The sequence below is a fragment of the Pleurodeles waltl genome, chromosome 9 (genome assembly GCF_031143425.1).
Source record: "Pleurodeles waltl isolate 20211129_DDA chromosome 9, aPleWal1.hap1.20221129, whole genome shotgun sequence".
NCBI classification, from domain to species: Eukaryota; Metazoa; Chordata; class Amphibia; order Caudata; family Salamandridae; genus Pleurodeles; species Pleurodeles waltl.
Window position 1 is genome coordinate 391585094 of NC_090448.1, and position 12348 is coordinate 391597441.

General features: G+C 43.9%; 1 protein-coding gene across 4 annotated transcripts in view; it reads right to left on the reverse strand.

Annotated features, from left to right (window-relative positions):
• Positions 1-1021: 1021 nt before the first annotated feature.
• Positions 1022-12348, reverse strand: part of ZBTB3 (zinc finger and BTB domain containing 3) — a 99031-nt gene continuing 87704 nt past the window's right edge. For all 4 annotated transcript variants that reach the window (XM_069207073.1, XM_069207071.1, XM_069207072.1 and 1 more), the window contains one exon: positions 1022-3586. In XM_069207073.1, coding sequence (XP_069063174.1) covers positions 1459-3555 — 2097 coding nt within the window. In that variant the 5' untranslated portion in view covers positions 3556-3586 and the 3' untranslated portion in view covers positions 1022-1458. The remainder of the gene's footprint in view (positions 3587-12348) is intronic.

Consider the following 12348-nt stretch of genomic DNA (forward strand, 5'->3'; position numbering starts at 1 on the left):
TTGTCACCTCACTGCATGGTATAAGATCGGACAAGTGGATTTATATACAAAATAAAATTAATTTTAAGTAGATTTCTAGAACATGCTGTCCCTTGGACAAGTCGATGTCTGGAAGAAAAAAAATCCACATTCTTGATGCAGGCAGTCCATATTAACCTCCATCACCTCTCAGAGAAATTCATTGAAGAGGGGCGAGGACCATGGAGAAAGAGCCAAACCAGCAAAAGATACTGCCTGGCTCTACTCATGTTTCAAATTAGGAAACGGGAAAACTAAGAGTTATAAACGGCACATACAAGTGTTAAACTCACTCGACAAATCAAAGCTATCTTTCCAATAAAGTCTAAATTATGGCCACATTGGTGTACAATTGGCTTCAAATTATTTCCTCGAAATCCATATTGGTGAGGAGACCTACCACATCCTAAGTATAAAATTTGAGGTTCCCTGACAATGTCCCCATACCTTCGATGGAATTCCGATGCATTACAAAACCACTTCAAGAAACACATCTGTCAGTGGAGGTGGAGTGTTAATAATCCATTCAGAGGTCCTAACCTGCTCTTACGAAGTAAAGTCAAGCTACTAGTTCATTAAAGCAATTAACCACTGATTACACTCCCCCTGTACTTGTTTCTTTCAGTAATCTACAGGAAGCTGGGGGTGCAGTTGCACTTTCCAATTAAATTACTAACTTTGTCTTGTCAACCAAATCTATTCACACAGGATGCTATTGCTTAGGTGGATAGACTGCACAACAAGAAGGCACAATAAGTGTCCCTTAGATTGAACCCATCTAATGCGTACGTATACATGCTCAGCACATCTTGGCCCTAGTATTTACCTGTTGTCATTAAACATGAGGCCAGCTCGTAATTGAGTGGTTGGAATAAGCACCGTAGTCGTACCAAGTGGGTAGAGGAATTCTACAAAGGAAACTGCAAAGGTAGCAATCATTTGTCTTCGGGCAAAAACAATAACACATGTTTTGAATTTCCAAAACTAAAAAAAAAGACACCAGTTTACTGATGTGCGCCTGCCAGCAAAAATTTTAATGTCTTGCACAAGAAAATAATTACAAATAGTTTAAGATACTGAGACCAAAACACTCACCACATAGAAAATGTCAATAAAATTAGTGGGGCTTTTTAAGCCGAATATATAAATAACTGTTTGCTCCCCTTCTTGGGGGAGGCTTTCATTAAGAAGGTGGGATTGGTTGGATGTATTAGTCAGTACAAACACGGCAGAGTTCTTTCGGAATTGTCTTCAACTGCTGCGAATTTTGTCAGTGAATGACTTGATTTCCTCCTTAGGGAACTCACGCTTCACTCCTTTCCATCCCCTGGAAACAGAGAATTAATGCAGTCCATTTTCTATCCCGATTACATCGGGTCCTAAAATGCTTGTTTGCACAAACCACGTGAAAGCAAAGCAATTCCTCAAAGGAGTAAGAGCCTACAGTGGGTTTGGGTTGTGATCAGAATTTGGACCAGAGTCAGGAACAGAAATGGGATTAGGCTCAGAGTGTGGGATAAGATTAATTCCCTCCTCGTCTTCAGACCTGCTCTTCTTTGCTTGCATGTCTTCATTGTGGGCCTTCCGTATATGCCTATACAAGTCCCCAGACTGTGTGTAGCTACGCATGCAGTAGCGGCACTCATAGGGCCTCTCGCGGGTGTGCACGGTGGCGTGTCGCCGCAGGGTGTAGGAACATGAAAAAGTCTTGCCGCATGTTTTGCATGTTGGCACGTCCTCAGCAAAGAGACCGAAATTAGGGTGTGCTTCATAATCTTGGAGGTAGATCTGTTCTTGGAGGGGCGGAGACACCATGGTGCTATATGGCTGAGAACCCGGCACTGAGATCATGTGATATGGCAGGTGGTCATGTGGAAGAAACCCTTCCTGTGAAGTGCTCTCGTTTGAGGCTCCACCCTCATCAAATCCTTCCCGTGGGCGGCTGCAGCCTGCCATGTGCACAAGGTCCCCTGCTGATGTCTGGAACATGGCTTCCATTCGCAAGGCCATACTCCGGTTTCGCCGCTGCTCTGCAGCCTCTGATTCCTCATCAGAAATGACAATGGCTTCCACCTTCACCTTCACGGGCCCACCACGCTCCATGTCTTTATGGTAGAACCTCGGCTGGCTCTGAGCTTGATGTTCTGATGCCCTACTCTCTGAGTCAGTATCTTCAGACGGTGGAGAGGCTGCAGGGTTCTCTGGTGGATAATACAAACGAGGTATGGCTTCAGTAGAGCTGCTAGGGCTCGAGAGAGACACCTCGGGCACAAAGGACGCTTTCATGGCGGACAGCCTGGGAGAATCCCCATCAATACCGGGTTGAGTGGTATCAGCCACATCTGGTGTAGGAACAGTCTGCCCTTGCTGGTCAGCTTTCTGGTGGCTGCCTGAGCCCATTTCCGCTTTTCTTCTTCTGAGACCCTCAAAGAAAAGAAGTGCCTGTTCCTGGCTGGGAACAGAATATCGTGAGGTGATGGACTGAGTTTCAGCAATGGATACAGGCACTACAAATCGTGATGAGGTGGACATGGTCTCAGCGGTGCTAGCAGATGATGTGTATTGGGAGGTTGTGGGAAGAGCTTCAGTACAGTTAGTGACTGGAACTGTCTGGCGTGAGGAAGGAGACGGCTGGGCCTCACTGTTAATAGTGGCTGTAGTGTTCCGTGAAGTACTAGCCAAGGTGTCAGCAGTGCCAGTGTGTGCAGTGTACCGTGTGTGAGTAGACATGGCCTCGCCACAGCCAGCATGCATGGTGTACCGGGACGCTGCCATAAGACTATCACTGGTGTTGGCTTGTGTGGCGTAGCGAGAGGTAGTGGACATAGCCTCTGTGCTGCCAGTGAGCGTGGTGGATCGGGAGACAGTGGGGAGAGTTTCAGTATTACTAGCATGTGTGGTGAATCGTGAGGTAACAGGCAAGGACTCAATAGAGCCAGTGTGTGTCGTGTACCGTGAGACAGCAGACAAGGCTGGGGTAGTGCTGGCATGTGTAGCATACCGCGAGGGAGCAGACATTGCCTCAGTGGTGCTAGTGTGTGTGGTATACCGTGTAGAAGTTGGTAGAGCCTCGGCAGTGCTGGCAGGTGCAGGATAGCGGGATGTGCTTGGCAGGGCCTCTACAGTGCCAGCGGGTGGCTGCTCTTCTCTCTTGGTGCTGTCAGCCTCTGCCATGGCCCGAGCTTGCAGCTTTTTCTTGCAAACCTTGACAATGTCATTCATATGCAGGTAGCTGGCTGCTGCAAGCACATCTTCCACCGGGATACCATCAAATGTTAGCATCCCTTCATACATGAACTCCAGCAGCAGTCCAAACGCTGTGGCTGTGACAATCTCATTATTGATGAAAACCAGATCACGTTTATCAAGCCGCTCTTTGTAGAACATATGGAAGAAAGTGCTGCAGGAAGCCAGTACTGCCCGATGCGCCAGGAACTGTGTGTTTCCTACCAAGACTGTGCAGTCGCAAAGGAAACCCTGGTCTCGCTGCTCCCTCAGGCTCTGCAGCAAATGCTTACTATGGTCTGGAAACTCCATGGTGGTTAGGAAGATTCAGCAGGACAGCATGCTGTAAGGGAAAAAGAAGAAACACTGAGACACGAAGAAAAAAGGAACAGAAAGCCATCGGTGCATACCTGCAACAATAGTCAGTACCTGTAATGTGTTATTGTTATCGGTTCTAGATTAAAGTGACTGAAATACCTAGCCACTATTACATAAATATGGATTAATCACTGAAAGGTTTTTCATCTTTGTCAAGACTTAAGGTTGGGTCTTTTATAGCAGCAATCAAAACCCCTAACTGAAAACAACACTCACCCTCAACTCCATGCCTCCATTAGGTAGGAAGCATGTAATATTTCAGTATCAATTTATACGTTTTATAAGGTCTGCAATTCCGAAATTTACCAAAGAAGGAATTAGACCTTAAAAAGTTGCTTTTTCTGCTTTATATCCAATATGAAAAAAGTAAAGCAGAGTGCAGTTTCTCCATTTTAGTAGACGGGATATGAGTATGGGAAAATATTTCACTGAAATGTAAGATGGAGTTAATTTGCAATTGTATAGTTTTAATAAACTACATTTCATGTTCAAGTAAGTGTTTTCACATGGGATGCGATTCATAAAAGGTATACTGTTTTTTATTTATTGTACTGTAAAGATATTGCATAGCTTTGCCTAACAAATGTGATGACCATTAACAGCGAAATTGTTACTTCCCTGTAACAACACTTTTGCAGTTTGAGACTATTCAAGATCCACAGGCTGCAATCGCTGTTAACATGTGGTAAATCCACCCCGTATTTTTTAATCTTTATTGCAACCAAAAGAATGGCTATAAGAGCACGTGCAAACAGTAAACATACCCATAAAAACAATTAGTCACAGATTAAAATACAATACATATTCCATACAATATAAATCATAATTAAGATCAAGAAAACAATTATCAGATCATAGAATTACGCAATTTAACAGCGGATTAAAAAAAGGCACACTCTAAAACAGAGCTCTTCTGAACACAAAGATTGAAGATAGAGTAACGCAGCTCTGCAATTATTGATCTTGGCTCTCTGGATAGCAGGAATAAGCAAGCCCTTAGACAATTCTCTATAAAATCTACAAAAATACAAAGTGCAGGTAAGTTTGATCAGAGGACTCATCTCAGGGGCAGTGACAGACAGAGGACGCGTCATACAGCCCAAGGGTAAAACAACTTCCATCTAATAGATCCAAGTCGAAATCTAGCAATAAGTGACCTTCCCCATGCATTATTGACCCACTGTAGGTACAGTTTCCTACCGGGAGAAGTTTGGATCAGCACATAGTTACTCAGGGATTCAGAACTTGGAATGATACTCCGTGTCCCTGGTGTATTCCAGAGAAAATGTTTCTTCACCCACCATATATCCTCCTTCTTAATAGAAGATGGATAAGTGAAAAGGCCAGGTCTACTAAGTCTTGAAAAATTCCATTATAAGTACTGACCTCCAAGGTACAGGGGGCCAGTCAGACATGCTAGGCAATCCTCTCTTATATAGCCTGCTAAGGGAAGCCTGTGCATTGCATCAAATAGAGCACCTAATTATCAGAGGAGCTAATTTTATGCGATCTACAACATAATCACAGCAAAGCTCCTTATGCACCTTAAAGTTGTTACTCCTAGGTGGAACCGCCATGAGCTTACGAAGTACCCTATTTTCCTCCACCTGCAAGTGTCCCGTGTTAGAGATACCCCAGATCCCTGCACTGTAAGTTAGAATCGGGACACACCTTAATTTGTAGATCTCTATGAGGGGACAAATGGGCTTTTGCCCCCAATACACGCTGAATCTTTAAGAACCGACCCAACAGCCAGCTTAAAACTGGTGCATATGGTTGCCATACAAGAATTCCAGATAAGATTCTCTTCAAAAGTAACACCGAGATATGGGGAGTAATTGGCTCTTTCAATAGATTCTTCCCCAAGGAAAAGTGGGAGGGTCTCCACAAGCTTAGAACCACAGACCATCACATAGGTTTTCGATCTGTTTGTTTTCAGATTAAGACTCTCTGTGAGTCTTCAACCATCAATGAGAGGCTTAAAAGTGTTAGGGGTTCTAGCTAGCAGGACGGCATCATCCAGAACAGCATCATTGGGAAACATCAACACCAAGACCTATCAGGACAGACTACAGCGTATTAATGTACAGAAGGAAAAGAATAGACACTAAGACACACCCTTGCTGTACCTTATGTTGTGGGCTAAAAGATTCCTAACACTCACCATTGCACCCGAATCTCACCGAGGCCCTGAGATTCAGGTGAAATTTTCTGAGGAAATGAACTAGGCCCTTCTCTACCCCACAGAATCCATACGGTCCCACAATGTGGATCTACTGACACTGTTGAAGGCACTTGATAGGTCCTTAAAAGCTAAATGGATGGCACTGCACTTAAGAAATCTGCATTTACAAATGATAAGATGCAGGTTAACACGCTGCTCAATACAGCTCAGGCTTTTACAAAAACCAAAGTGGACCGCCAATAGGACCCGATTTTCCTCTAGCCAGTGTTCCAGCTTTTCTAAAATGACTCATTCTATGATCTTGCTTGACGAATCAAGGAGTGAGATAGACTGGATCCAGCTTGCTATCAACCTATGGCGATTTGGAGGCTGGTAAATCTGCAGTTTCGGCAGGTGAAGGGTCCCTGGGTGTGCTTCGGGGAGGCAGGAAGCAGGCGTGTGATCGTCTGGTGTTTAGTGCAAGGAGGGTGCTGGCGGTGTAGTGGCGTTGGTTGCCGAGGCGGTCTTGGGGACCAGAGGTCCTGGCGCTGGGTGCGGTCCGGATGCAGACTGGTGCTGACGGGCTTGCCTTGCGTGCGCCTTCGGCCCGTCCGCTGCGCGACCGTGCAGCGGCTGCCATATAAGTGGAGGTGGTAGGGAGAGGCAGCTGGGCGGCGAATGGGGGGGTGGGGCCGCAGGGACGGGAAAACAAAACTTTGAGCGGAGGCAGGGACGGAGGGACACAGCTGTAGGGAAAACGTAAAATTTGAGCGGAGGCAGGGGGTAGAGCCGCAGGGACGCAGCGGCGGGAAAAACGAAAAATTCGAGCGGAGGCAGGGCAGCAGCGGCGGGGAAAAATAAGAAATTTGAGCAGAAGGCAGACAGGCACAAGGTGCAGTGGCAGCGGCGAGGGGAGCGACCTGCCTGAGAGCAGGGTAAAGGGTCGGGTCAGATGAAACATAACAGTCACCACCATTACAACTAAAGTAAAGAAGATGAATAACCCCACCATGCTGTGTGATTCTAGAAAGCCTAGAGATTCCTACAAACCCTGTGTCTAGATCTGAGAGCATAGTGGTGGTAACCCTTCTGCCTGGAGTGATCTAAGTGACCAGCCCCAGCCCTATACCTGAATAGAATAGCAGGGGCCTGCCTACTGTCTGGATGGCAATCCTCTCAGGAATCTGAAAAGTCAATGCCAGGATTAGCAAAGCTGTCTGCAGTAAGGTACGTGTCCCAGGCCGTCATGACCAGAACGCCCTCTACCCTCCTTAGGCCTATTTGTCGTTTATGGAATAACCCATACAAAGTTCGGATAAAGTGTCTGATGTAATGATGTGCCTCGAGAATAGAGCTGGCAATACTATCATGTACAGAACATGCAGCTTTAGGCGAGGGTACAAATGACATGTCGTACAATAACTTGATAAAACGTGCAGCGTGAACTCTGCTTTCCTAGATAAGGCAGCCGATAAAAATATGTAAAATAATTGCTAAAGGCAGGGTTTGCTAAAATGAAGAATAAAACATGAATAAAGTGTGTACGTTCTAAAGGGCACAAACTGGGGACCTAAGCTAAGGGTGCCCAACCCAGATACAAAGGGTCCGCACAACACCCTCCCCTTGCCAGTTTAGAAGTCCAGATTCTAGACACCCTGTAAAAACAAACCACACAAAAACAGAATATAAAACCTACAGGCTACAGAAAAATATAAAAGATATAAAAATAATAAATATGTCCCAGTCAACAGGCAGAACAATCCAGAGGACATGGCCAAATTTAAACAGTTCTCTTTAGAAAAACAGTGCCAATTAAAAGTCATTGGAATCTCGCATGAGGTCATCAAACACATACATGGAGATGGAATCCAAGTGGACCCCACTTCGGCAGGGGATATAACCACCAGAGCCTCACTCAAAAGGCCAAAGGAGCACATGTGATCCGTAGCCTCAGCCATAGCTGAGGGGGCAGCATTCCATGCAGCTCCAGATGCTAGGGCACAGGGAGCCGAAGTGACCTGGTCCATGAAGGACGGCTCATGCAAGGCATCACGGAGCAACTGCAATGTCATAGGACAACTCTGGGAATTAACCCTTATAAAATTAATCAGATTCATGTCCATATAAAGTGCATGTTGCCAAACAAAACACACTTCCATAGCATTCTCAAAAAGGCACCTTAAGCAAGAAGCAACAGAAGACAGGCTGCACACAGCAGAGCAACTCCAGTACAAATTGTTCACTTCGGCTTTTTCTAGCTATTAAGGCTTGTGCTTATTCCCTTCTACAACTTGTGATTTCCTTCCTATTCTTTTTGAGTTTTCTTGAGAGCCAGATGCAGCTTCCTGCAGGATGACCTACAGTTTCCATCAAACCAAGGAGCCATGCTGGGGTAACATGCCATACACTTTTTCGTGACGACTGCTTTTACAGCAGCACCCTGAGTCACAAGAGTCTACTAACAAATGTTTATCAACATCCAGTGATAAACAATGTTTGATGTCACTCAAATTACCTACTACCAAGTTAGCAAATGCTGAGGGAATATCTGCATGTCTCCGTATCAACCAGCTCAGGTTATCTTTGACTTTAATCAGAGAGTTGCCCACCAGTGTATCCCTTTTACCCTTATTAGTGTCCTTCACGGATGGTTAAGAGGGAGATGGAGAGGATTATGGTCACTAAAAGATCTTGTGGTCAGGCTATTGGAAATAGAAACAGTCTATAATGGGGCACAGGCCTCTACTGGTAAAGGTAACAGCCTTAGCAGTATCTGGCTCTAAAAGATCAAAGGCATTACACACATCTGTGTACTGGCAAGCATTGGAAATAACATAGCACCCCTAGTGTCTTGTTCCTGAGCGGGGAGATGGCGTGAAAAATCAGAGAGAAAGAATTTGGTTAAGTCTGAGCAGGCTCCCAACCTAGCATTAAAATCACCTGCATCTAACAAATGACAAATTCCTTCTCTGCATAAAGGGCTAATACATAGTGAGTCGATAACAGAAAAAAACTGTAAAATTCCTATTTGTCTTAACAGAAAAATCATAATTATAAAAGTTCAAAACAAATAACCCAAAATTAGGTGTCCATTTTAAGAAAAGTGCCCGATTGAGATTTCTACCTGTTTCAATACAAGTTGTGGAGCAACCCAGAGTGACCTTTACTCAGGCTAGCAAGCCAGCACTGCCCGCCCTGAGATAGACTGCAGAGAATGCTGTGAGTAACTGACATAACCATTGAAAAAAGTATCCTCCGTAGCCTGTGTCCTCCTGCAGCAGGACTATTTAAAAATGTCTAATCAGATCTGGCCACACTCAAGATCCCATCTTAACTTTAATCCCTGCAATATCCAGCTAAGCACACTGAAGCTCTGTGGTCCAGTATCTGCTTTATTTAAAGAATTGATTCCACAGAGACGAATGTCAGCGGGTATAGAAACTGAAGGCATTGCATGAGTAAGGGTCACACTAGTTGAACCCACCATAAGAAGCTATAAGGAATTCAGCACAGGGACATAACAGTCACTAGTACTGACCCTCAAGTCAAGAAGTCAGTCCACCTCTATCAAGGTAGACAAGGGGTCAAAAGGATTGGAGGTGGAGACTCCCAAGTTTGGCCTCTCTTTAGGTTGTGCAGCAGAGCGTCTCTCTAATCAGACTGAGTACTATAAAAATATGAGAGGGGCAAAAGTTGAATTGAACTAGACTTGAGCAGCCCTCTTTCCATCACAGAAATCAAAACATCAAAAATCCTTGGCAATCCACAATTAACTACAAAGCAACCCCCGCTTAAACATTTTGAACTAGGACCCACAATTTCCCACTCTCCACACCATCAAAATGTCATCTGCGGTCCAAGTCTGAGAATTAGTCTTTGAGCTAAACCATTGAGTAACCTTGCTTTTTCGCTCAGTGGTCAATTCTGTGGACCCCTATAGGTAATACAGGAACATTAGCCATAATAATTGTATGGATAAGCAGCAGGTGGTAAGTTAAGGGTGGGGGCCTCTTCCCCACCACCTCCCCTTTCAGGGCCTCTGCACGTTGAAGGTCTTGGAGGCTGGGAACCATCTGCTGGAACAGAAGACTCATTCCTGCATAAATGGCCCCCAGGAACCATGGGCAGAGGAAACATCCCGGCAACTAGCTACAGGTTTATCACCATGTCTGCTTACAAGATCTGGATGCCTAGACCTTTCCTGATCTGAAGTACCATTGCCGTTTGCCCGTACTCCGTTATGGTCCGTAATCAATGCAAATTTAGTTTCACTAGTCAGCAGTCTTGAAAGAATCGGGTCAAGTTTAGTACACAAAATCGCAGCAAATTCTGTCTTAAATAAGGTCACCACAGCATCCACTGAGCCAACGCCTGGCTGTAACAAGTCCTCAGTTTGAGACTTCGAGCTAACTGTGTAGCTCCCAGGTTGACTGCAAGAGCACTGCAACAGGCACATTTTTGCCAGTGTATGACAACAGAGCAGACTTTAAGGCCTATTTTATCTCCTGCATTCTACATACTGCATTAGAACTCAGACCTCGAAACACAAATTATTTTATGGGACTAGGTGAAGGGCTGGCACCTGCACTCAGCTGGCATCTGAGGCAGGAGTTGTAATTACCATGACAGGAAAGGAGCTACCACTTCTCCTGGAGGCCGATAAGTCTACTCCATTGGAAACTGAAGAGGACCAAATGGATGGAGCATGTTTCACTTCTGAATTTTGTGGAAAGTAAATCTGGCTATGGCAAGTGTTTTCTTTTAAAAAATCTTATTTTTTAAAATTCTGCTCAGTTTCCTAAGTGAAGCATTTTTGTAAAATAAATGATGGTGTTTATATTTAAATCAGAGTAAAGATTGAATTATTTAAAGAAATATGCTTTTCCTTCAGTCTTTTGAAATGATAGGGGATGGCTCCTCAACCCTAGCCCCACTGCTATATATATATATATATATATATATATATATATATATATATATATATATATCTAATAAAAAAAAAAGAAGAGTCCTTTTTCATGCTTTGTTACTCCTTCCCTGGGTACTTCACAAGAATCCACAGCTTGCACTCACACCATTTGAAATGGTTTCTGGTTTGCTCTGGACCTCTGGCCCACTCCTCCTTTACCCTTGTTCCCCTACTCCCAACCTACTTACCTCTTCTTATGGGATTTGTGGGATGATGTATTCAGCGCTGTAGTTCCTCTCCAGACATTTCCTTCCTTAACTTAGTGTCACTTCTGCTTTTGATATTCAAGCCTCTTTTGACATTAGCAAATGTGATTGGCTTTTCTGAATGCAATTTTCGTTGTACGTATGGTTTTTCTTTTTAGGCCTGGCATTAGCCAAAACCTTTTGAGAAAAACAAATTATATATCTATCCTACTGGCGGTCACCAGTAGGTAGTCATAGTTAGGACCTAATTCCAACAGACAAAATGTTTTTTTGTTTTGCCGATAACTTTGGCGCAGTTTGATGGATCTTCACAAATTTTTCAAAACTCATACGCTAATTAGTTTAGCTGCTGCCTTGAAAGTCTTGCGTTGATCTTTCAAGAAGGGGCCAAGAAAAATGGAGGGGGGGGGGGTCCCCAAAAGGTGTTTTCCTCATGCAGTTTCCTCAAAGGGATTTCAAACACAACTAAAGTCCGACGCTCTGAACAGAATTGAACCAAATTTGGCAGAAAGATAGATCTAGGTCCAGAAAGATCTTTTAGTTTTTTGGTACAAATCCGTTAAGTAGTTTTTGAGATACATAAAGAAAAAAATATAGATATCTAGGGATGTGGATCTTCCACAGATCTGACAGATCTCCAGCCGTGATCTGATTTGCTGGCAACACTTCAACCAGAAAGTGTAGGCAACCATTTCATGACTTGGACTCAGCTGAGTTCCCCCCCCCAAAAAAAAGTTAAAAATAAAGAAAAAGTTAAGAAAAGGGGCAGGGTAGGAATAAACTAAGCAAAAGAGCGCCCTTGGAAAGAATACACCTACAGCGAGACAGAACCAGGGGAACAGAATAACAAATAAAATACAATAAAATACATAAATTAGCATAGACCACCCAACAATCCACTCAAACTACCATCTAGCATTTGTTTGAAAGGCCTGGCCACAGGACATGCCCTGTGGCCAACCCAATTTGATATTACTTAACGTTACAAAAACCTTAGAAATTTAGTGAAAAAAAAACACAAAGGTCACAGGGACATTCTAGTTAGGAAACATAATTTTGAAAAAACCTTAGAAATTCAAAAAAAACAAAAAAAAGGTTCCAGGGACATTATAGCTGCATTTACACACACAAACCCACACACATTCAACAGCTATACTTATTTCTAGACACTATAACTCGTGCTCTAAGGTAACTACAACTTGTGCCCTTGCCATTCACTGCTACTTACCCTACATGTTAGATCAGTAATGACATCTTCTATCACACCAAATTATTGGTGAGAAACCTGTGCATAGGGAGGGTGCAAGTTATATTTACCTTAGAGCACAAGTTATAGAGTCTAGAGGTAAGTATAACTATAACTGTTGAATTGCTAAAGTTTTGTGCGT